Here is a 26,250-nt window from a genome sequence, read left to right as displayed (position 1 = left end):
AAATGAGTAACATTTAAGGACAGAATTTATAATTAATGCTTGAGGTATTGCCATACCATATGTTCTTTGGCTTTAAATGATGTTATTTACAGACTATATTGAAATGGGCAAGGGAGATTTCTCTTCCTACTTCAGTGTGGTAGACTCATTCTGGGCGTGCCAATCTCCTAGCTGCTATTACCACCACCTCTCAACAATAAAAAGGGGAGAAGGGAGGATGTAACTCTATTTCATTATGCTTCAAGCTCCAAAGCTTCCCAGATCCTCCTCTTGTCCTGCTTATCATCTGCCAGCATCTAGCGTGTATCTGCCTGTGTGTTTATGCACATACATGCACAGCTTAGAACACCACTTCACCTGATTAATAACTCCTGGTGGCTCAGACAGTTAAGCGTATGTCTACAATGTGGGAGACCCAGCTTCGATCCTTGGGTCGGGAAGATCCCTGGAGAAGGAAATGGCAATCCACTCCAGTACTATTGCCTGGAAAATCCGAGGGACAGAGGAGCCTGGTAGGCTACAGTCCATGGGGTTGCAAAGAGTCAGACACAACGGAGCGACTTCACTTTCACTTTCACCTGATTATGTTGTAGGGATATTTGAGAGTTAATTTATTTGTTTTTTTAAAACCATATTTATCAAGTTTGTTGAACACCTTCCAGCTGCCTTACATTGGCATGATCCAGGCTTACCAAGAGGACTTAAAATGTGACCTTGATCTTTAAGATGTTTACAGTCTACTGAAGTCATCATGTAAAGAATGTGGAAAGTTCTATCATATCAACAGTTATCAACTGCTGTGGATCAAGGAGAAAGATAAGGGAGGTTGCATTTATGCTGTATCATCAAGGAAGAAGAGTAGTTTGCCAGGAAAGAAGAAAGGGAAGACTTTGCAGATAAAGTTGAATGTTTAGGGCTTGTGTGAGTAGGAGCTTAAGAGTGTGAGGCAGTAACATGGGAAATAAGAGAAATAAATGAGGGAATATGAGTTAAGGACAGGTAGCAACAAACCATGTAAGCTTCGCTGGGAAGTTTAACTTGATTCTCTGGGCCAGTAGTTCTTTTTCTTTGAGCCATGCAGTCCCTCCAAAGTGCACAAGTGATACAAGAGTGGATGCCAAGAGCGATTAAAGTACAGTAACTTTGCTCTTTACTCTTACAAAAAGTGATCTATGTACAGCTTTTTGTGCAAGGAAAATAGACATTGCTTTTTTCTTTAAAAAAGGTTGAAAACTTCCAGCAGTGGGGAGTTTAGAATGCTTTTTAAGCAAAGCAGTAGCCAAGCAGAGCTCTATTTATAAGCATTCCAGCAGCAACTCAGAGAAAGGTTGGAGAGTTCATGCTAAGAGAGGATCACTTAGGAGGCTGCCACCATAGTTCTGATGAAAGAGGGAAAATAAGAACTAAGAGGGTAGCAAGAGTGATGGACAGAAATGTTTTTGAAATGAGGGAGATGGACTCAAGCATGAGCCCAGGTTTTTGGCTTGGGTGACTATGTAGATAAAAGAATTGAGGAGGAAGAGCAGGCAGTGAGGAGGGAGCACACATGTTTGGTTTGGAGCCCAGCTATTCTATCTGAACAGATACAATCCACATTTACAGTTGAACCCAGGGAATTCTGGCCACTTCTGCTTAGCATTTTCCCTATGAGTTAACTGAGGGAGAATTCTTTCTACGAATTAACTGAAAAGTGAAAGTGAAGTCACTCAGTCGTGTCCGACTCTCTGTGACCCCATGGACTGTAGCCTACCAGGCTCCTCTGTCCATGGGATTCTCCAGGCAATAGGACTGGAGTGGATTGCCATTTCCTTCTCCAGGGGATCTTCCTGACCCAGGGATCGAACCTGGGTCTCCCACATTGTAGACAGGCGCTTTATTAACTGAGGGAGAATTCTTTCATCAATCCGCAGGAAACCAAGTGGTAAGCAGTGGCTCCCACTCATTCCCCAAACTCCCCAAGGGTAGGGAAGACCTTCCTTAGAAGACGCCCTTAAACTGAACCTGCAGATAGCACCGTCTCATGACTGACAGCACACCTAGAGGAGACCAGGAGCAAAACCACCCTTGAGGGATGAAGGCACTAATGATTCATCCTTGCCGCCTCATGCTTTATCTCCTCTACTAGAAACCCAGACACTCCATGAATAATTTTATGTAAACTTCTTACAGCCTGTCCAGTGATAACAGGAATTCCTTCCAGAAAGCATTTTCTTTTTAAGGTTCCTTCTCTTTCCCTTGTCCTGGGCGTGACCAAATGACCTACTGACATTTGTGAGCTCTTGAAAGCTGTTTGCTTTTCTTCTCTTAACAGAAACCCAACAGGGAACATTGTGCTTTTGTCTTAACTTCTTAACTTCATTTTTTCTTCTTTGTAAATTATAAACGGATGGTTTCAGAGGACAGGTCCAGGGTAATGAAGGTAATTGCTTATAAAATATATACTCATATAATTGGTGGTTATATTCAAATTGTGCAGTTGCCAGATACCTTCATATACACCGTCTCACGGCGCCTAGGCAGAGCCGAGGGCCTGACAGAAAATGGGAACCACTCACCTGACTTTGTACCTCCCAGGGCTTGGTTATAGCTGACAGATCGCACGCAGTCATCATCATCGCCCTGTGAAAGAAAATAAAACATGTTAAAATAGAAATATAAAACAAGTTATTTTTGCCAAAAGCAAAATAAAATTTGACTTCTCACATGATGATCTCTTTTTTGGTTGGATCAATGGTCACATATTTGATGGCCTCTTCTTCAGTTTCCATTTTTTCACAGGCATCAACAATTTTTTGAAACATGGTTCTCTTCCTAAAAGAGAGACAACTGTGCAACAATTTTAGCATATAGGACCAGAGGTTTAAAGTGTCTTTAATATGTCCTTTCAGGTTTCACGTTCCCACTCAGCATCAGTCGTCCACATTGTGGACCTAGGGAGGCGAACAGGGAATGGCTGTGTAACCTTGATACAGAAAGACTTTAAGACAGAAATATCACAAGTCAGAACGGACAAAAAAATTGGTAAAGTTAAATACATTAAAACTAAGAGCTACATGTGACAAAAAGAGATCATAACAAAGGCCACAGGTTGTGATGAGATATTGTATAAAATTAACCAAATATTAGAACCTAAAATATATGAAAATGTACAAAATTATAAGTGTGAATAATATTCTGTCCCACACTCAAATTAACATATATTTAAATATGCCCAGATCAAGAAGAGTCCAGATACGGAATAATAGGAACTCTTGTAACACTGCTGGTAGGAGTTTAAATTGGCATACCTACTAAGGAGTGCAGGAGTTTTCCATGTGGTATAAAATTGAAGATAAGCAAGCCCTACAGCAATCCCATTTCTAGATATGTACTTTACATAAACTCATATACACAAAGATACACAATGTAGGCAGTGATGGAAAATTGGAAGTAATCTAAATGTCCATGAATAGAAGAATGGCTAAATTAATTATGATAAAATCACACAGTTGAATATACATCTAAAAAGAATGACCTGGATCTCAATTTACCACCAAGCTAAATCTTTAAAATGTTGTGTGAAAACAAGTTGCAGAAAGTTATATACAGTATGATACCATTTATGGAAAAGTTTTAAACAATAATGCCATAGAAAACATGAATGGGAAGCATGAATACATAGCAATACCCAGACAGTGGTGCCTGCGAAGGAGAAGCGGGGAGGGCATGTGGCGTTCATGATCGAGCGAGTACAGAACGCCCCAGCTGTACCGCTCTCCTTAAAGAGAGATCTAAGACAAAGTCTGAGCATTTGTTGACTCAGGGCCATAGCTATTTGGATGTCACTTACCTATTTCTAAGTATCTGCTTTCATGTTTGAACTACTTAATAATTGAATTTTTAATGAAGGATTGGAGAGGCACAATCTAATACTGCCCAAGTTGTTAACTATTTAGACCCTGTAACTAGTTCACTTTGTCCTAATGCATTTTACTTTAGAGTTCACCGACAAGAAAATGTACAGAAGCTTGGAGTATCTGGTCTCCTTGGTAATCATCATCATTATTATAAATAGGCTAATGCCTCTGCTGTATGTAACTCAGAAAATGTTTTAGTTTGTTAATGTGCGTCAGTATCACTAAGATTTTTCCGCTCTCAGACTCTGGCAGGATCAAATGTCTGAGCCTGCAACTCTAAATACCAGACTGCAAACTGTGATAAATTCCCCAGGTCAAAAGGCACCGTGTAAGGCTTTATAGCATCACTGTTCTGGCAGTCTGTCTACTTTGATGCATATTCTTCAATTGAAATTTCTTCAGATAACTAATATTAGGGGCTTAGCTTTTAAAATATGTTTCCAGATGTCCAGTAAATCCTCCATCAGGCATCTTAAGGGTATTGGTAATCCAAAAAGAAAATGAAGAAATGTGTCTCTAAATAAATGTCTTTTAACTTTAAGGCAGTGGACCGTGGAAGGCAGAGCCACACAGAGTATAAGGGAGTTCTGTACTTACTTGAAATATAGAGCCAGGTCAGTTGCTATTATTGCAACTTCAAACAAATGAATAACTGTTTCATACTGGCGTTTATTTAGGTTCTGGAAGATGTTTAAACTCTGTAAGATGAAAATTCAAAATAAAGTGCCATCATTAATTTGCCTTTGATTCAACAAACAAACCACCCTGTGATGCTTAATAAGAGCATCTTATTATAGAAAGAAGATAAACTAAGTCTTACTTTTCTTGCTTTCAGTTTTCTCTCTCGGATTAAGTTACTTCTTTACTTATACTTTGAGTAACATAATTTAAACTCTTAAAAGAGATTATTAGCAAATATTCATGTAATCAGTATATAAGTTTTCTTCCAGGACCATTTCAATAAAAACAAGAGATTTAAAATTTTCTGTAATAATTGAGAAACTTTAATAAAGAATATCTGGTATTTGTCCAATTGTTAGACGTGTTGAATTATTTACCAGATAATTTCAGAGTGATTCTAGAAACTATTGGAGAGCTTTCAGAAGCTGCAGATTACAATAGTCCTCACACATAGAAAAAAGTAAATCTTCCAAGTTGTTTTTAAAATGAAGTCTTGCAATTCTATTTTACAGTGACTTATTTCTACTTTTCTTCAAAGAGTTTCCCACTAATAGTCTCCTTATACATGGATCACCCTCAATTTTTAGTGTTCCAGAAAATAAGAGTGTAAATCTGGGAGTGGTTTTTAAAAGATAAGATACTCCAAAGAGAACATTTTTAGGAATACAGGCCAAAGACAGATGTGCAGTGATAAATGAAGTCAACAGTTAAATACAGAAAATTCCCACTGGAAAGGAGGAAATGTCTATTCACCTATGTAGAGACAGAGGCAGCATAATGTAGAAAAGAACACTGGATCAAGCACCAAATAACAGCAGACACCGAGTGCTTCCCACTCCCCAGGCACTGTTCTAAGTGCTCTATGGAAACTCAGTCACGCAGCAAACCACAGCATAGAGAGGTTAGGAAACTTGCTCAAGGTTGAGCAGCCAGCACCCAGTGGAGCCAGCATAGCAGGGCACTACACTGACTCAGTAAGGAGGCTCAGTTCCCAGGCTCAGTTCCCAGCTTCCCCACGTGGTGGTTGTAGTGTCCTGGACACCTACTTAACATCTGTAACTATTTGTTTTCTCAAATGGGAATAATAGCTGCCCTGCTAACTGCCTGGCACTCAACCTGTGATCAGTAAATATTTGTGGAATGTTGATGTAGATGAGATAACGGAATGCATTTAAGAACAGTAAATTGCTACAGAGTTTAATTATTGCTATATCATTATTACTGGTAAGTTCTGAGGTTATCCCCAGTTTAAAATAGAATTGCAAAACCCAAGACCAAATATAGCTCTGTCATTCCAGGAGACTGAAATACTAGAAAGCAAGAAATGGCCTAGAATTATGTGTGCATAATACAGCCTCCACTTAGGTCAGCTTTTTATAACTTCGAAGTCAAGAAAAATGGTATTTTACATGGCAGTAATAATGAGTTCCTAATAGCAACTATAGCTAGACTTTTTAAATGGATAGAAGACATGGCAATTGAATACTCCAAACTACAACAAACAAAAGAAAACTTGTCTAGATCAAAATCCATGGCTTGCTTGAAAGAGAGTCCTCAGCAGCACCTTGGCGTAATCTCTGCTCCAAATCTGGATATAGGTTATCTTTAACTGGTCTGCACTGACCAGGAAGAGGGCAGAGTAAGTGGGCCGTTTGGCATTTTAATCCCACTTAACCTTCCCTGATTTGGGTACACTGCTGGCCTGCCTTTGGATTGGTGGTGACCCTGTGGCATATTTACATCAGTGAGTAATCCCTTTGTTCACGGATACACGTTACATGTTTCCCAGAGTAATGTGTAGTGTGTAATTCCAACACATACTTTTTAGATCCAGTAGCACTTCAAGTCATTCTTGACTGCTGTACTCAGGAGAAAAAGGGGGATCATGTGTGGAGATGCCCTAAGTTTTTACACAAATTATTAGTAACACACTTTTAATCACTTTATATGTCATTTTAATCCTTATTATATACTGAAAAAATCTGCTAAAATAGTGGATCTCAGGTCTTCTCATCACACACAAAAAGGTAGTATGTTAATTCACTTGACTATAGTAATGATTTTACTATATATCCATACATCAAAACATCATGTTGTACACATTAAACATAATTTTTTTTGAACTAAAAAAGTCAAAAAAAGCCAAAGCATTATAGAATGGGGAGGGGACACACAAGGCAGGCTGCCAAATTTAAATAAACAATCCCTTAGGACAGACTTTGTCGCTACCAAGTGCCAGACTGTACAGAGCACACAACCATCGACCACAATTATCAATATTTTTTATGTACCAATTACTTTTAATACATGTTGATTTTATTTTTAAACCTGGATACCTTGCTATTTGCTAAATATATGTGTGTGAGAAAAAAGCTGTATATATACATAGAGAAAAATAATACTGTTGTACTCCATTTAAGTCATACCTTTTTCTAATCCAGAACAATAAAACAGCTCTGTTAAAGCAACAGAATGGCAAACGTTCTTTCACTTTACAAAGTAAGTCACTGTTTCATTTTTTCTTTTTTTTTAATATAAATTTATTTATTTGAATTGGAGACTAATTACAATATTGTATTGGTTTTGCCATACATCAACATGAATCTGCCACGGGTGTACATGTGTTCCCCATCCTGAACCCTCCTCCCACCTCCCTCCCCACATTTTTTTTAAAAAATGACACACTTTTAAAATTAGTATACTTAAGAAAAAACGGTGTACATTCAACTATTCAGTACTGCTTCCTTTGTTGATAGCACAATATTCTTGATTTTCACCTTTTTTTCCCTCACTCATTTTTACTGTACAAGTCTCTAATTGAAAAACCCTTTCTTAACTCAGTATTATTTTTTATTTCCTCTTTTCCTTCTGTCCTAGCAAAAGTTCTTAAAAGAAGAGCTTGTAAGTAGTTTCTTTTTCAGCCATGGCTATAGATTCACATAAAAGATGCTGTTTCTGTTTTATATTAGTTACTAGAAATCCCTTGACCAAGTTTGTGGCCTATGTCTAATATACCTCTCACTGTACACATTGTGGGCCTGCCCCATACTTCATCTTATTTTTATTTTCCCATTAGCCCTCATTTTTTCTCTGATGTTACACATATGTTTGGAAGCTCCATTAAAAACTTTTTGGAACAAGTTGAGGATTATATATATACATGCATGCAGTTGTTTTTAAATAAGCAAAGGCAGAGCCAGTAATCTTTTAATTGGAGCAAGAGGTCTTAGAATGTAGACAGGGCACGGAAGAAGGAAGGATGTCCCTCAAAAATCCAGTCTGACACACAGAACAGCAGCAAAGGATGAGATGGGGAAACTGTTCTGACATACATTTGCACTGACTTCTATTGCTTAGTCATCTGTGCCAAAGAGAATGCTTTGGGTAAAAAGGAGTGAAGGCAGGAAGTTTGGCAGCAATGATCAGATCCTAACACAGACCCTGTAGCTTCACAGGCTTGCTTAACATGAGCCTTCCCGAAAGCCCAAATTGGGCTTCTGGAAAGCCCAAATCAAAGAGGTGAGTTCTCTAGACCAAAGAAATAGAATTGGTGAGACAAGAGTTTGAATAAATAGAAAGCTGGTCCTCAGTGCATTCCTGCCCTCCCCTCACAGGAGATGGCAAGTTCCACTAAGGAATGAATAGTTTTCAGAGGAAAACAAGTGTAAAACCTCTGCATAAAGACCACAAGAACACAAAATAACCTATGGATTGAGTGCAGTTCCAACCAAAATACCAAGTCTGTGGATGTGTGTATGTAAATTGACAAACTTTTAAAATGTATATGAAAATACAAAGGTTTAATAAAAGCCAAAGCAATCTTCAAATAGAACAAAACTGGAGAATTTATACTGGAAGGAAGACTATTATAAAGCTATAGTAACCAAGATGACATACTGACAAAAGAGACACAAACTGACTAGTGTAATCGAATAGGGAATGCAGAACCAGTCCATGATAGTCAGTTACCTGGTCTAGGACAGAGGTATCACTGAAATGAAGTGGGTCAATAAATGGTGCTGAGTCAACTGGATTTTCACATGGACAGAAAAAGTATCTTGATCTCTACATCAAACCATATATAAAGATAAGCTGTAAAATGATTGTGGATCTAAATGAGAAAGGTAGAACAGTAAAATACCTTCATCACCTTGAATAGGCAAAAGACAGTACAACTAAAGAATTAATCTTTAAAAAGTTGATCAAATGGACTACATTAAAATTAAGAACTTATTTTCACCCAAATCCAACATTAAGAGAATACAAAGGCAATTCACAGGGAGAAACTATTTGGGATACATATTTCTGATGAAAGATACATAAACCAGAATAAAGAATTCCTACAAATCAAGTTGAGAACAAAGGTAGTCCCAAAACAATTTCAAAAGGTTAATATAAAAAATTGTAGTTTATATGTGTTAATCAACGCTATTGAATTTGACACAAATTAGTGCATCCCCCAAGTGACTAAATGAGAAAGATGTGCCAAGTGTTGGAGACGATGGAGAGCCACTGGAACTGTTGGTAAGAATGTGTATTAATACAACTATTTTGGAAAACCGCTTGTCAGCATCCACTGAGGCTGAACATATGCTCACCCTATGGCCAAGCAATTCTATTTCCAGGTACATACCAAACAGAAATACACCCATGTGTTCACAAAAAGACATGTACTAGAGAATCACAGCACACCACGTGTAACAACTCTGAATCAGAAGTCACATAAAGGTCTTACAGTAGTTGACTGAATATGTAAATACAGTGCATGACTGCACACACACCAAACTAAGAAAAATAACGAAGAAAGGAACACAAAAGGCAAATGAAAAATACATCAAAAGAAATACCCAATGGAACATGAAAAATTCACACTAATATCTAGTTTCAAAACCACAAGAACTCGAAGATTGTAAGACAACAGTAAAATTAATAAACTAGCAAAACTGGTAGTAGAATGAAGAAAATGGAATTGAATATAAAAGCAATATAATCCACAGTAAAGCTACTTAAATAGAATAAGCAAGGGACATAGTCCACAGTCTTGAGGAAATTAAAGCAAAAAGGAAAAAATAAATTATTTAAAAATATAAAGAACATAAATGGCAAGGAGATTCAACATATACATAACTGATATTCCCAATGTATTAGAAAAATGTTTAAAGATACAATGAAAAAAAAGCTTCCCTGAAATTAAAAAAAAAAGACAACAGATTCTATAGATATGTGGACAGGGAGGCCTGGTGTGCTGCAATTCATGGGGTCGCAAAGAGTCGGACATGACTGAGCGACTGAACTGAACTGAACCTGTATCAAGGAAAAAATAGATGCAGAATCACCCAGACATTCAAAGTTACTAAAATGTGAAGAATTAAGAATTATATGAACATCTATTCAGAAAAACAAAGTCACCTCCAAGGGAGAAAATCAAATCAGCCATTTATACCTCTTTAACACCAAAAAACAGAGGCAATGTCCTCCAGTTTCTGAGAAGAAAGTAATGACCCAACAACCTTTATATTCTTCCAAATTGACTTTCAAAAATGTAACAAACAGATCTTCATAGGTGTGTACTTAGCTTCAGTTCAGTTCAGTTGCTCAGTCGTGTCTGACTGTTTGTGACCCCATGAATCACAGCACCCCAGGCCTCCCTGTTCATCACCATCTCCCAGAGTTCACTCAAACTCATGTCCATTGAGTCGGTGATGCCATCCAGCCATCTCATCCTCTGTCGTCCCCTTCTCCTCCTGCCCCCAATCCCTCCCAGCATCAGAGTCTTTTCCAATGAGTCGGCTCTTCACATGAGGTGGCCAAAGTACTGGAGTTTCAGCTTTAGCATCATTCCTTCCAAAAGAACACCCAGGGCTGATCTCTAGAATGGACTGGTTGGATCTCCTTGCAGTCCAAGGGACTCTCAAGAGTCTTCTCCAACACCACAGTTCAAAAGCATCAATTCTTCGGTGCTCAGCCTTCACAGTCCAACTCTCGCACCCATACATGACTACTGGAAAACCATAGCCTTGACTAGACGGACCTTTGTTGGCAAAGTGAGGTCTCTGCTTTTCAATATGCTATCTAGGTTGGTCATAACTTTACTTCCAAGGAGTAAGCGTCTTTTAATTTCATGGCTGTAATCACCATCTGCAGTGATTTTGGAGCCCCAAAAAATAAAGTCTGACACTGTTTCCCATCTATTTCCCATGAAGTGATGGAACCAGATGCCATGATCTTCGTTTTCTGAATGTTGAGCTTTAAGCCAACTTCTTCACGCTCCTCTTTCACTTTCATCAAAAGGCTTTTTAGTTCCTCTTCACTTTCTGCCATAAGGGTGGTGTCATCTGCATATCTGAGGTTATTGATATTTCTCCTGGCAATCTTGATTCCAGCTTGTGCTTCCTCCAGCCCAGGGTTTCTCATGATATGCTCTGCATATAAGTTAAATAAGCAGGGTGACAATATACAGCCTTGATGTACTCCTTTTCCTATTTGGAACCAGAGAAGCAAGCCTTCCTCAGTGATCAACGCAAAGAAATAGAGGAAAACAACAGAATGGGAAAGACTAGAAATCTCTTCAAGAAAATTAGAGATACCAAGAGAACATTTCATGCAAAGATGGGCTCCATAAAGGACAGAAATGGTATGGACCTAACAGAAGCAAAAGATCTTAAGAAGAGGTGGCAAGAATATATAGAAGAACTCTACAAAAAAGATCTTCACGACCAAGATAATTACGATGGTGTGATCACTCACCTAGAGCCAGACATCCTGGAATGTGAAGTCAAGTGGGCCTTAGAAAGCATCACTATGAACAAAGCTAGTGGAGGTGATGGAATCCCAGTTGAGCTATTTCAAATGCTGAAAGATGATGCTGTGAAAGTGCTGCACTCAATATGCCAGCAAATTTGGAAAACTCAGCAGTGGCCACCGGACTGGAAAAGGTCAGTTTTCATTCCAATCCCAAAGAAAGGCAATGCCAAAGAATGCTCAAACTACCACACAATTGCACTCATCTCACACGTTAGTAAAGTAATGCTCAAAATTCTCCAAGCCAGGCTTCAGCAATATGTGAACTGTGAAATTCCAGATGTTTAAGCTGGATTTTAAAAAAGGCAGAGGAACCAGAGATCAAATTGCCAACATCCGCTGGATCATGGAAAAAGCAAGAGAGTTCCAGAAAAACATCTATTTCTGCTTTATTGACTATGCCAAAGCCTTTGACTGTGTGGATCACAATAAACTATGGAAAATTCTGAAAAAGATGGGTGCCGGCGACGGAATGAAACACCAACACTGCAGAGTGGTTTAAATCTTTATATTTTAACACTTGTTTTTTACAGCTGCTTTATTTTATATCCCTTGCACAACAACCTACAGGGCAAGCTGCCAAGCACTATGATTTAGAGACTATACAGTGCGCAGGCGCAGGGCAAGATAACCTTTTCTTTGGCTTATTTACTGCAGCTAAGACTTTGTTTTGGGAAACTTATTTATCAACTTAGAATCCGTTTTGTCCCAAGGTCTGTTCCTTTTGAGGAATCAGAGAAACATCCTTGTGTGCAAGCAATGTTCTTTTCCCATGGGAACAAACAGGATTCTTAGCTGAACATCTCGTTTGCAAGAATGTTCAGCCCTGGTTGAGAGTCTCGTTTGCAAGCACTTCTCAACCTTCTTTAAACCTTATTCCCTACTGATGGGAATACCAGACCACCTGACCTGCCTCTTGAGAAACCTATATGCAGGTCAGGAAGCAACAGTTAGAACTGGACATGGAACAACAGACTGGTTCCATATAGGAAAAGGAGTACGTCAAGGCTGTATATTGTCACCCTGCTTATTTAACTTGTATGCAGAGTACTTAGCTTAGAGACTGTGAAAAACTACCAGATGACAAAAATCTAGCTAATTAAGGTATGAGTCAAAATAAAATACACGGGAATGAACAAGCCATGATAAAAAGTCTGAGGCTATGTATAGGCCCATACAAAAGTAGAAGTAGGAATAAACAATTGCACCTCTTTGGTCTCAACCACAGAAGAGAGATGACAAAGGGAACACTGTCGTTTGGAAGTAAGACTGTGGTTCCAAGGCCTCCGACCTTCAGAGCCGACCTACGACCACTGTGGCCACACCGCCAGGCAGAAGAGGAAATGTGACTGGAGCTGCCAAGGCTACAGATGGGACACACCGAGGCCAGGTGAGCGAGGCACCTACAAAGCGTATCCTGGAGATTCAGGCGTGGATTCTGGGAGAACACCTAACCCCAGCGAGCCGCTGGGGCAGCATCCAGTTCATCTTAGGGATTTCAACCATTAGTCATGCAATAAATGCTCTGGTTTAAAAAAAAATAGACACTTAAGGAAATTATAAATTAATTTCATAAATCATGATAACAGTTAAAAAAATACTGATAATAAATAGCTTACAAAACAAGTAGAGATGTGGGAAGGAGTGTAAGTATTCGAATTGTTTCATGTTTTATAGCAGGGAGTTCAGAGATGGTGAAAAGGTAACACATAACCACTGTTATTGATTTTAGTGTTCTCTAAGAACTAATATTTCTTGTGATTAAGGACATAGTTCTCTGAAGTTCTGTAATTCCTTCCCTTAAAAACTGTTTCTTCCATTAAACTGAAGTAAAATTAAAATCTTCATTTCAGATAAATGCAAGACCACTCAGCAGTGAAAAGTAATGAATCACTGCTGGCTCATTCACTCAAAATGTACAAATCACAAAATTATTGTTCTGAATGAAAGTCGTCGCCACAAAAGAGTAATTACTGGATGACTGCATTTATATAAAAATCTAGAAGATTCAAACGAATCCGTAGTGACTACAGACATTTCATTGCTTGCTTTGGGCTGGGACGGGAGAGAAGCATAGACTACCAGGGGACTACTAGCATAGACTACTACAGAAGTGCAGTGTTCTGTATCCAGCGATAGACTCCCAGAACAGTCTCCCTTGTCATCCCGAAGGAGACGGCTGAAGTGTTCTGTATTCTGAGTGTGGTGGGGTAAAACCTATCCAAGTGCAGGGACAGAATTCATAGAATTTGTATGAATAACACATTAAAGGGATGCTGCTTATTGTATAAACATTACACTTCAATAAACTCAATTAAATAGATAACCCTAACAACAACAACAAAAATAGTTCGGATATGAGATCCCTGTTTCTAACCATCCTGCCTATATATAGTCACAATGGGCTACCATGAAGTTCGTTAAATGTTAATGAAATGTCTTATTTCTGAGTGGTAGGATTTAAAGCAGTTTTTAAATATTTATCTTTAGAATGTTTCCTGTTGCTTGAATTTTCATAGCAGGCACATGCATGTAATTTTTAACAACCACTACTGTCACTTATTTAAGATATCTACGGATGAGTCTATAATATTCCATCTGTGCTTCCAGGGAACTGTGCTGGATACGTGATGGAGAGACGGGTGCACAGACGAGAGAGGAGGCCTCCATCTCGGCCAGCCCCACTCCAGCCGGGCCCCCACCTGTTCAGCAGGGCTCACCTGCCCACAGAGTCTAACTTGGCTCTCTACCATCAACAGGCCGCTTTTGTTCTCTTACTGCTATGAAAATGGCACTACATATCTAAATTCGGTGTAGCACACCAAAATAGAAATGGCTCCAATTCATCCTGATGAGGACTCTCAGGGAGGTGAGTTCTAGTCTTCAATGTGGTACATGTTACATCCAAAAGGGAAGACTGCATCATGTCTGTGGCTGGCTGGTGATCATACACAAGATACTTAATTTCTTCTTCATTCCTTCTTTGTATAACATGAAGTCAGTATGAAAAAGCATAAAGTTATAAATTTTATGAAGAAGTGTTCTGAATAATAAAAGTATTGTTATTTCTGCTAAATAATACATTTTGTCATTCTGACAGTACATTGTAGTATTAAAGTTTATATTCTGAGAAATTTGGCCAACAAGGGCTTTAACCCCTATTCATTAGGTTAAAGGGTGGATTTCTGACTAGTTTAGAATACAGACAGATCTGTCCTCAAAGCAGGGAATCCAACTCTACTGGGACATAAAGCCTGATAATATACAAAACACAATGAGTAATGCCTATAAAATGGCAAAACTGCTAGATAAGGATTTGCCTTATGTAAAAAAATTAAAGTTTTAAATATAAGTATTTTTCTATATAATAAATAAATAGAACTGTACTGTCTCCCAAAAATGTGAAAAGAACATCTGATGTTAAAATTTCATTTTTTCAGCATTCAGTTTGCCTGCTCATAAAAAGCTCTGTGATCGCATTTATTGCCTAGTGACTCTATTTACAACCCTTAAAAGTCTGCAATTAGCAGGTCAAATAGCATTGTAGATAGGTCCTTGCCAAGGTGGCATGGATTACTAGGATGCAATATTCCTTTTTAAAAAGAGTAAGCCTTTATCTAGCCATGAAAACCAGTTCATACTGCAGAGTATATAACATTTAAAAATTAAGATGGGAAACAACAACTCTATTTTAAACTCTCAAATCCCAGAAAGTAAAAATATATGAGCTACTAGGAGCCCTTTCATAGTTAAGCATTTAAACATTTGGCTATAAAGGTTTTAGAATATATTTTGCATTAGTAGGTAAACATAAAATTAAATAAATTATTTTTGATACTACCTGCCTGTGGTATATGTAATCAGCTGGATATATGGAAGATCCTTACTCAAAAATATAAGACCATCACCACCAGTAAGGCAAGACACTTAACAAACTGGATGGATAACAAGTTACTATCATATTCGTGAACTACTTTCAATTCTATTTTTTCCAACTCTCATAGAACAGATATCTTCATTCTTTTTATGATACTACTGCAGGAACAGGTCCTAGCTACACATGAGAGTGATGAAAACTCTTATTAAAAATGCAGATTCCTAGGTCCAATCCCCAGGGAGCCTGGTAAGTGGGAGATGATGCCCAGGATGTGTTTTTAACCGCCTGCCCCCTTCTGCCCTGTGAAATCGATAATTCAGTGCAGCTGGTCTCTGTCCCCCTGTCTGGATGCTGCATCAATCACAGGCTATTAAAAATATTTAAATCATCTGTCTGTTTCCTTTTTCCACTTTTCTGCCTAATTGCCCTTACAAATTTTTCCCACTTGGCTTTTGATTACCTAGAAGAATGTAATATTATCTCGAAACTTGGATGTATTTCCTTGTACCCCTTCCCCTGAGCCTTTAATAAGCGATTATTATCAAAAGAAAAAAGCTCCACTCTCCCGAAGGCTTATTTATCCTAATGAGTTTGTGTGATTCTAGACAATTTCTCTGTGCAGACAGAAGAATGTTCCCTTCTATCTAACAATGATTCATTCTGGGTTAGAATCTTCTCAGATTTGTTCTCAAGCATAACTAGATTATATTCAAAACTTTTCCAACAAGCCTATATACTCTTTAAATAAAATCAATAAAAAGAAGAATCTTTTTATCGAAAGTTAGTAGTACATGATATTGTATAAATCACAATGAATTCAGGACCAAGCTTAACCCACTTCCCGTGAAAAGTTCCCTGATCCCACCCCTCTTTTCCCCTATGCCCCACCCACTCCTGAATGGGACATCTCCCTCATTCACTTGGTGCCTCTGATAGCAGCTGTCTGATCTTACAGCCTGATTTTCATGCCTACCCCCAATCTACCAACACCTGACTGTCTCAAAGATACAGACAATGCTTTAACAGTACATGCCCTATGATAAGAAAAGCAGTGGTTGTGTAGCCTCCTCTTTTTCAGTTCAGTTCAGTCGCGTCCGACTCTTTGCGACCACATGAATCCCAGCACGACAGGCCTCCCTGTCCATCAACTCCCAGAGTTTACTCAAACTCACGTCCATCAAGTCGGTGATGCCATCCAGCCATCTCATCCTCGGTCCTCCCCTTCTCCTCCTGCCCCCAATCCCAGCCAGCATCAGAGTCTTTTCCAATGAGTCAACTCTTCGCATGAGGTGGCCAAAGTACTAGAGTTTCAGCTTTAGTATCATTCCCTCCAAAGAAATCCCAGGGCTGATCTCCTTCAGAATGGACTGGTTGGATCTCCTTGCAGTCCAAGGGACTCTCAAGAGTCTTCTCCAACACCACAGTTCAAAAGCATCAATTCTTCGGCGCTCAGCCTTCACAGTCCAACTCTCACATCCATACATTACCACTGGAAAAACCATAGCCTTGACTAGATGGACCTTAGTCGGCAAAGTAGTATCTCTGCTTTTGAATATGCTGTCTAGGTTGCTCATAACTTTTCTTCCAAGGAGTAAGTGTCTTTTAATTTCATGGCTGCAGTCACCATCTGCAGTGATTTTGGAGCCCAAAAAAATAAAGTCTGACACTGTTTCCACTGTTTCCCCATCTATTTGCCATGAAGTGAAGGGACCAGATGCCATGATCTTCATTTTCTGAATGTTGAGCTTTAAGCCAACTTTTTCACTCTCCTCTCTCACTTTCATCAAAAGGCTTTTTAGTTCCTCTTCACTTTCTGCCATAAGGGTGGTGTCATCTGCATATCTGAGGTTATTGATATTTCTTCTGGCAATCTTGATTCCAACCTGTGCTTCTTCCAGCCCAGCGTTTCTCATGATGTACTCCGCATATTCCTTGGAAGAAAAGTTATGAGCAACCTAGATAGCATATTCAAAAGCAGGGACATTACTTTGCCGACTAAGGTCCGTCTAGTCAAGGCTATGGTTTTTCCTGTGGTCATGTATGGATGTGAGAGTTGGACTGTGAAGAAGGCTGAGCGCTGAAGAATTGATGCTTTTGAGCTGTGGTGTTGGAGAAGACTCTTGAGAGTCCCTTGGATTGCAAGGAGATCCAATCAGTCAATTCTGAAGGAGATCAGCCCTGGGATTTCTTTGGAAGGAATGATGCTAAAGCTGAAACTCCAGTACTTTGGCCACCTCATGCGAAGAGTTGACTCATTGGAAAAGACTCTGATGCTGGGAGGGATTGGGGGCAGGAGGAGAAGGGGAGGACCGAGGATGGGATGGCTGGATGGCATCACGGACTCGATGGACATGAGTCTGAATGAACTCCGGGAGATGGTGATGGACAGGGAGGCCTGGCGTGCTGCAATTCATGGGGTCGCAAAGAGTCGGACACGACTGAGCGACTAAACTGAACTGAACTGAACTGTGCATACAAGTTAAACAAGCAGGGTGACAATATATAGCCTTGACGTACTCCTTTTCCTATGTGGAACCAGTCTGTTGTTCCATGTCCAGTTCTAACTGTTGCTTCCTGACCTGCATATAGGTTTCTCAAGAGGCAGGTTAGGTGGTCTGGTATTCCCATCTCTTTCAGAATTTTCCACAGTTTATTGTGATCCACACAGTCAGAGGCTTTGGCATAGTCAATAAAGCAGAAATAGATGTTTTTCTGGAACTCTCTTGCTTTTTCTATGATCCAGCAGATGTTGGCAATTTGATCTCTGGTTCCTCTGCCTTTTCTAAAACCAGCTTGAACATCTGGAATTTCACGGTTCACATATTGCTGAAGCCTGGCTTGGAGAATTTTGAGCATTACTTTTCTAACATGTGAGATGAGTGCAATTGTGTGGTAGTTTGAGCATTCTTTGGCATTCCCTTTCTTTGGAATTGCAATGTAAACTGACCTTTTCCAGTCCTGTGTCTCCTCTTTTTACATTCATACATACCCAAGGTAAACTTTTTCTTCTTACTCTACAGACCCAGAGAGATTCTGTGACTTTTCATAGCTCTTTCCTCCTCTGTCTCAGCTACTTCCAGTTTGATTGTTCAAAAACTATCACAATATAGTCATTTCTATCAATTGACTTCAATAAGGGTGTCTACACTGTCAGCCACCAGCATTCAGGATGATCCTCTTTCTAAGCATTTTCTGTGGGTTAGCACTTTGATCCAGAGCTTGTGAGCTGCCCTAGAGAGAGAGAGACCCACGTACCTCATCCTGCAGGAGTGTCTTACTGTACTCCAGGTGGTGCCTCTCCAAGATGGAAGAGCCGTGAAGCCTTGCTAGCGGAGATGTGGACCTAGGAGGAAAAGGGTCATTTTAGCTATTTAAAGATGACACATAGATCACACAGTACAGAATCTTTGCAATCTGAGGATTTTTTCTTCATGTCTTCCCTCTCCCCTAATGACTGTGAAACAGTTGAAAGTAACATATTGGAAAAGAATTTTTAGATTTAGAACAGAAGAATATGCTCTTAAAAAAAATCTTTTTAAGAAAAACCCTAATTTGTTAAATGCATAAAATGATTTAATTGCTTGAACTACAAAGTTTCTCTCACGGAAAGAAAAGGAAGAAGGTCAGCTCGCCCATCGCTGATGGGACCCACACAGACTCCCAACACCAGACCAAAGCAGAAGTCTGGGATGTGGTCTCATCTTTTCTGCAAACCTTGGAGATGCCACATCCCATTTGGCTACTTTCTTTTCATCTATGGCAAGTTAGATTTGACTGTTTGGGACTTGTTTCTTCATCAGTAAAAGAGGGGAACAATAGTACCTACCAGGTGGGAGGGCTACAAGGATTCAAAAAGGCCATAGGTATCAAGTTCTCAGCTGGTCTCCTAGTACACAAGTGCTCAATAAGCATTCATTCCTTAGAAACTGAATTGGCTGAAGCAGTTAGGAGGGCGGAAGAGAGCTCAGTCATTGTCAGGAAGCCCGCATTCAGGAATGCGGAACAGCCAGCAGGGGCTGGAGCTCTTAGAGGAAGATGTGGCTTGCGGGAACCCAGACTGGGAATCCCCTCTTCAGGGCAAAGCCTGATTGGTAGAGTTGGTGAAGGTGAAACTGCTACTGCTAAGTCACTTCAGTCGTGTCCGATTCTGTGCGACCCCATGGACGGCAGCCCACAAGGCTCCCCCATCCCTGGGATTCTTTCTAGGCAAGAACACTGGAGTGGGTTGCCATTTCCTTCTCCAATGCATGAAAGTGAAAAATCAAAGTGAAGTCGCTCAGTCGTGTCCAACTCTTCGCGACCCCATGGACTGCAGCCTACCAGGCGCCTCCGTCCATGGGATTTTCCAGGCAAGAGTACTGGAGTGGGGTGCCATTGCCTTCTCCCTGAAGGTGAAAGTCACTGCTTAATTCATTGAGTAAATTTCTTGAGGATCTACTATGTAATTTCAGACATATAATTTCAGGTGATTCTCACAGCAGTCATTGAGAGGTCAATATTGTACCCGTCTAACAGTTAAGAAACTGAATCTCAAACACATTAAGTGATTTACCCAAGATCACTCAACCAGGAAGTGTTTGGATCCCATAAACCCAGACTCCGAAGCTCATTCTCTCTAAAATGTCTCACTTCCTCTGGTACCTTGTGGGTAGTGGGTTATGTGTTGGAGATGAGGATATAGTGCAGCCACGGCAGGCAGAGCTTCTTAAATGTCACTATCAAGGAGCTAGGTTGGCTATGGCATTGCTGACGAATTTTGAAAGTGCCAATGACATAATAACAGTGATAATAATAATACCTGATAATTATTAACCTCCAAGCACCAACCATGAGCTGACTGCTTTGTATGCATAGCCTTATTTAATCTTTACAATGACCTTAAGTGTTAGGTAGCATTACTACAGTTATTATTTTCCCAGTGAGGAACTCAAAGCTTAGAAAGTTTAAATAATTTGTGAACTCAGTGAATACAAATCTGTCCGAGCTGAGAGCCTGCACTTCTTTTCTTAGGCAAGAGGGGAAGGTGGTGATGATGTGAAGATGCAAGGTCAGCTGGTGGAGGCACAAGGACGAGGGACATGAGAGGTAGTGAGCCCAGGAAGAAATGTTCTCTAGCTTGAGTTGAGGGTGTCACCCAAGGGTGTACAACTGTAAGTCGAAGATCAACGCACCTAAAGGTATGGATTCAATACTTTGATGAAACAAAGTTGAAAAAAGAGCGAAGCCCCTTTACAAAGAAGGCAGGAGCACCAGAACTATCGACGTGGCAGGATATGTTCACTTACTTCATCTGATACAAATTATTGGTGCCTCTGTGGTCAATGTCGTGGCAGAAGGCAGCAGCAAGCATGGCAAAGGCTTCAAGGTCTGTGTAGTATTTCTTCAGTCTTCCTGTCTAAAAGAAAATAGACATATATATTCACTTACATTAATATACTTACATTAATACATTATGCAGCATGTGCAGTGAGGCCTGCCTCTGATGGAGAAGGGGGTCTTCTGTGTTTTTAGAGCAAGCTTGCTTTCTTTTTTGGTCACACCACATGGCATGTGGGATCTTAGTTCCCTGATCAGGGATTAAACCTTGACCCTTTGCATTGGAAGCATGGAGTCTTTACCACTGAACTACCAGGGAAGTCCCAAACTGGTTTTATTTCTTGTAGCTCATTCTGGGCAGTCACAAACCTAGCAGGCAACTGAATTTTTTCCTTTAAAGACATAAGTCCTTGAGTATCAGAGTTATTATTCAGGCAAGCGCCCAGGGATACCCACATGCCCTGGCATCATCTCCAGAGGATTTGGGGATTTATGGGATTGTATCCGTGAATTCCAAAATTATCTCGAAAGAGACAGCCTGTGTCTATTCTCACCACGTTCAGGAGGAGGCACGCAGGTTTTCACCAACTGCTGTGCTCCATGGCTTCCCTGGCGGCTCAGAGGTCAAAGCTCTGCCTGCAATGCAGGAGACCTGGGTTCGATCCCTGTGTCGGGAAGACTCCCTGGAGAAGGAAATGGCAACCCACTCCAGTATTCTTGCCTGGAGAATCCCATGGACAGACGAGCCTGGTGGGCTACAGTCCATGGGGTCGCAAAGAGTCGGACACGATACCTACCATCAGCAAAGTGAACATGGTCTGCCCCACATTAAACCCGTGTCGCCAGTTGTGGTACGTGACGGCCCGGTACCCCTTCCTCACCGTGTACATCCATCTGGTGAGAACCTGCCGCCAAAGACGACAATACCACTCAGACTTTGGAACAGAATTCTAAAGGTTAGAAGGTCTGTGACAACCTTATCTGAAAAGATAGGATGGCCTTGTTTACAGGGTTTAAGCGGATATATTGACAAAGTTAATGATAATTTAAGATCTACACTGCAGGGAATCTTTTTGAACCACAGGTAATTTTACACAATGGAGAACTGTCACAGAATCACACTATATTTTAAATTAAATACCATCTAACCTCAACGGGTACTTTGAATTTCTCCACCACGTTTATTTCAAAAAACAGCCGAAGTCCACACTTAATCAGTTCGTGCTCTGTGATGGGCAAGTCGCTGAAGCGGAATTCATACAGGTCTGCAGTCCGTGGGTCTGGCAGGTCCTCCTTCTGTTGAAACAAGGACCAGAGGTTCCAGTTTACATTCTTTTTTATCCCTTTAGTCATACACAAAATTACAATGCAATGATGCCACATGCACTCCCCTCACCCTCAGCCTCTATATACCCAGTACTGGGTTATGCCCCTATTATCCTCACAACAAACCTGCACAATGACCCTCAGTTTCCAGATAGTTAAACTGAGGCTCAGCTATCCTGAGCAGCTTTCTAAGTGACGGCATTCAATTCCAAAGCAGACCCCAGAGGCTACTTTCTCTGATGCAAAATAAAATGCTGAATTACAGCAGCAATGGCAACCCACTCCAGTACTCTGACCTGGAAAATCCCATGGATGGAGGAGCCTGGTGGGCTGCAGTCCATGGGGTCTCTAAGAGTCAGACACGACTGATCGACTTCACTTTCACTTTTCACTTTCACGCACTGGAGAAGGAAATGGCAACCCACTCCAGTGCTCTTGCCTGGAGAATCCCAGGGACAGAGGAGCCTGGTGGGCTGCCGTCCATGGGGTCGCACAGAGTCGGATACTACCAAAGTGACTTAGCAGCAGCAGCAACAACAACCCATTTTCAATACTCGACTTCTCTTTTTTCCTCTTCTAGAAATATTTAGTAAACAGTAAATGATGGCTTGATTCAGTTCTATCGTATTTTCTTTACCTGTTTAGTGATGCTTTCCCACTAGTCTGTGGGTTCCCTAAGGATGGGATCATGGTGTGTTACCTGCTGCGGTAACAGAACCTGAGGGCTTGTCCCACAGAGGTGCTTGGTTAATGTTCATTGAATGAATGAATGCCCCCAGTGTCCTGGTACACATGCAGACATCTCATTTAACCCACCCCTTGTCAGGATTTAGGACTAGGTGAAAAAACAGTTGAACTAGTCACATGGACATGGCTTGGGAAACAAAAATGTGGGTCTTGCCTTTAAGAACTTAACTTATTGAAGTGGTTAAAAAATATAGATAGTGAAAGGTGAGATTCTGGAGGGGTGTGTATTCAGCTGATGTGACAGACAGCAGGGCAGAGACAACCCCACAGGAAGAAAGAAGCAGGCAAGGAAAGAAAGAAGCACACAGTCTGCTGTGTGGCCCAGCAGACAAACGTGCAGGAGCAGTTCAGTTCAGTGGGTGTTCACTGAGCCCATAGTAAACCCTTAATACTGTGCTAAGGTCACATCCCTCAGAAAGTTCAGGCTTGGCCCAGAGGATGATTCATGTTCTATTTGCACAAATTTCAACACCAAATGCTATATGGCTCTTTTAAATACAATTATGGTATCTGTTCACCTAACCCCCAAGTCAGAGCTGGCCCTCACACCTTTGCCCTTCTTTGCAGGGTCTTCCAGATTCTCCAAGGAAGAAGAACCCCTTCTCCCCAAGGCCACTCTTAGATGGTCACTTTGGGCAGAGATATCTCTCCTGCAAAGCAATGGTTTTGAGCCAGAAAACTAGTGTTCAGTTCTGGGTTGGGGTTAGCTACATCAGTGTTTTCATCTGTGAAATGCGGATAACAGTAGTAACATTTTTGTCTTTGTTGTTTTAATGAAAAAGTAGTACCAATTTTATTTTCACGTGTCAAAGACAATTAGAGGGGATTCATCCCATGACCCCTAGGGAAAGTGAAAGTCGTTTAGTCATGTCTGAGTCTTAGCGAGCCCCTGGACTCTACAGTCCATGGATTTCTCCAGGCCAGAATACTGGAGGGGGTAGCCTTTCCCTTCTCGAGGGGATCTTCCCAACCCAGAGACTGAACCCAAGTCTCCCGCATTACAGGCAGATTCTTTACCAGCTGAGCCACAAGGGAAGCCCCTCGTAGCACTTCCCAAAGCTCCTTCCTCACAGGGCCTTTCGCTTCCTCCACTGTTCCTTCTTGTCACTTTCTCTCTGTCCGGAACCTCCCAGATTCCTTGCCCATGGGAGCTCTCTTTCCCTTCTGTTTCCCTTCATTTTTAATCATTCAACAGACATTTATTGGTTCCTATTTGTGTTGTGAGCATTATGGATAAAACAATATCACTACTTCCTGAAATGCACATTCTTGCGGGGAAAAATGGAGAATAAGCACATGTAAAAATCAGACCAAGAACTGTGGGGTGCAGTGAGGGGTGCCCCATGCCACAGAACCTCCCTGCTGGAAGTCACCTCTGCCCTGCTCTTCTCAGAGTATTATGTAAAGATCAAATGTGAAAACATTTTTTTTTTTTTTGGAAAACATTTTTTAAAACATTACAGGGTCAGTCACACTAACGTGTAAGTGTGCATTTTTAGCAAGAAACAAAGTAAGAAGTTCTCAGAATTATGGCTCCCGGGCCCAATTTTCAGTTATAAGCAAACCATTATAATAATACTGTAATACAGAAATCACAGGTTTTGAAAAACAGCAGTCATACAACAGTGATACAGAGAGATTGATAGAAATCAAGGCTTTTGCTTGGTCTGAGAAGTAGGAACTCTAGCACCAAAGGCTGGTTTTCCTCCTCTTTGATGGAACCCACAGCTGAGATTGAGAAAGAGAGGCGGTAAGCGTGAGAGATTGCGAGAAGTCACCCTCTCTGTAACTGTATGTGAGTGTAACATGGCCGCACTGGCCTCCTGCATCCAGGCCAGCTCACTCCCTCTGCTCCAGAGACCCCTGGCCATCTGAGCAGGTCGCTTCCGGGTCCCAGTGTGCCAGGCTGCCAGGTGTGGTCTTGCCCCGCCCCCTGCCAGGCCTCGCAGGCTGCTCCCCTCTCCCACTCGCTGGGGCTCTGGCCACACCAGCTGCCTTTGGTCTCCCTAACGTGCTCTGTGTCCCCCTACCCTGGCCTGTCTGCTTTCCCTTCTCATCTCCAAGCCCCCATCATCACTCTCTGCCCACCCAGCTCCCGTGTCCCCTTCAGGCCTACATGCCATGGCCTTCATCTCACACTCCATCACCTTCTGCGAGGAGAATCGGGCCCTTGGCCTCCCCAGGGCCCTTGGTGCTCACGCCGCATGAACCCATCCATTCAAGGCAGTGTCACTGCTTGTATTTTTCGTCTAATAAACAAGGGGTTTCTTGAGCCAGGTAAGAACCAGACCACGTTATCTTTTGCCCTTGGCAGTTAACAGTTTCTTGTATCATAGTGCATCTCAATAATTAGTGAATGAATGAAAAAAAAACTCAATGAAGGAGGAGTGAATGAGGTACTTCTCTGGAATGTTCTCTCTACATCCTCTATGGTCTGGTAAACAGGAGCTGCAGGGCATCTGTGAGTGACCTGAAATGTCCCAGGAAGCAGGGGGAAGAAGGGGAACAACCTTCCCCGCTTCCTCTGCCCCAGCTGCAGTGCTGCTTCCTCAGTCTTACCAGCACAGCCACACACACCTGCTGTTACACCTATGAAAGAGGGCCACGCCTTCCCTGAACCAAGAATTAAAGTGTATCCCTGGAGAAAAGCATGGTAAGTGAAGATGCATATATATATTTATGCCGCTTGGAAATTATGCCAAGATAGTTCCAGAGTACCCCTCTGAAATACGTGTTTGTTTCTGAAGTTGGGCTTCCCTGGTAGCTCAGCTGGTAAAGAATCCACCTGCAATGCAGGAGACCCCAGTTCAATTCCTGGGTTGGGAGGATCAGCAGTATTCTTGGGCTTCCCTTGTGGCTCAGCTGGTAAAGAATCTGCCTGCAATGCGAGAGACCTGGTTTTGATCCCTGGGTTGGGAAGAACCCTTGGAGAAGGGAAAGGCTACCCACTCCAATATTCTGGCCTGGAGAATTCCATGGACTGTATAGTCCATGGGGTCGCAAAGATGCATATATATATATATATTTATGCCACTTGGAAATTATGCCAAGACAGTTTCAGAGAACCCCTCTGAAATCTGTGTTTGTTTCTTAAGTTACATGCACCAACAATTTAGGATGAGCTTTAGAGCATATCTTGTATTCAAAATAAGCCATTTTGTTGTAAAGCTACTGATTCTTTGCCCATTTTATTGCTTTTCCATCATAAGGCCCTTCTCTCCTCTAAACAGAGAACTAGAAAAATTCTAACAAGTCATGAATATCAATTAAAGCTTTGTTTTACAAAGAAGATGAGTTTTGTTGGGGGCAAATGAGCAGAAGGAAGGGTCATCATCTGGGCTACATGTGAGAGGAAAGTGCTCAGAAGTTAAGTCAAAGAGAGTGAGAGGAGGAGGAAGAGCCTCAGGTGACATGAAAATATGCAAGGTGTCAAAACATAGAGGTCAAAGGCCACTGGGCTCTGCGGTAGTACAGCCAAAGGCCAGGACGGGAAGACAGAGCTCATAAAAGATGGGGATGGGGAAAGTGAGATATTCAGTATATCTTAGCTCAGAAAAAAAGAACACAGGTTGGAAAGGGGCAGTGGAAAACAGGATAGGGTAGTCA

The 26,250-nt window shown here is 41.1% G+C and overlaps 1 protein-coding gene and 1 long non-coding RNA gene across 5 annotated transcripts in view; one reads left to right on the top strand and one right to left on the bottom strand.

The window, feature by feature from the left end:
* The window catches only part of PDE6C (phosphodiesterase 6C), a 63,224-nt gene that overhangs the window by 6,809 nt on the left and 30,165 nt on the right, over positions 1-26,250 (bottom strand). For all 4 annotated transcript variants that reach the window (XM_004020041.6, XM_060404619.1, XM_060404620.1 and 1 more), the window contains 7 exons: positions 21,721-21,867; positions 21,369-21,476; positions 20,541-20,650; positions 18,511-18,598; positions 4,494-4,594; positions 2,704-2,811; positions 2,556-2,619 (listed from right to left, as the gene is read on the bottom strand). In XM_004020041.6, the coding sequence (XP_004020090.2) occupies positions 2,556-2,619; positions 2,704-2,811; positions 4,494-4,594; positions 18,511-18,598; positions 20,541-20,650; positions 21,369-21,476; positions 21,721-21,867 (726 nt within the window). The remainder of the gene's footprint in view (positions 1-2,555; positions 2,620-2,703; positions 2,812-4,493; positions 4,595-18,510; positions 18,599-20,540; positions 20,651-21,368; positions 21,477-21,720; positions 21,868-26,250) is intronic.
* On the top strand, positions 10,435-16,035 carry LOC132658408 (uncharacterized). Its single transcript, XR_009598035.1, has 2 exons — positions 10,435-12,768; positions 13,989-16,035. It is a non-coding gene; the product is annotated as an uncharacterized LOC132658408 (long non-coding RNA).

The sequence above is a fragment of the Ovis aries genome, chromosome 22, assembly GCF_016772045.2.
Source record: "Ovis aries strain OAR_USU_Benz2616 breed Rambouillet chromosome 22, ARS-UI_Ramb_v3.0, whole genome shotgun sequence".
Classification (NCBI taxonomy): domain Eukaryota; kingdom Metazoa; phylum Chordata; class Mammalia; order Artiodactyla; family Bovidae; genus Ovis; species Ovis aries.
This window is presented reverse-complemented; position numbering and strand designations above follow the sequence as displayed.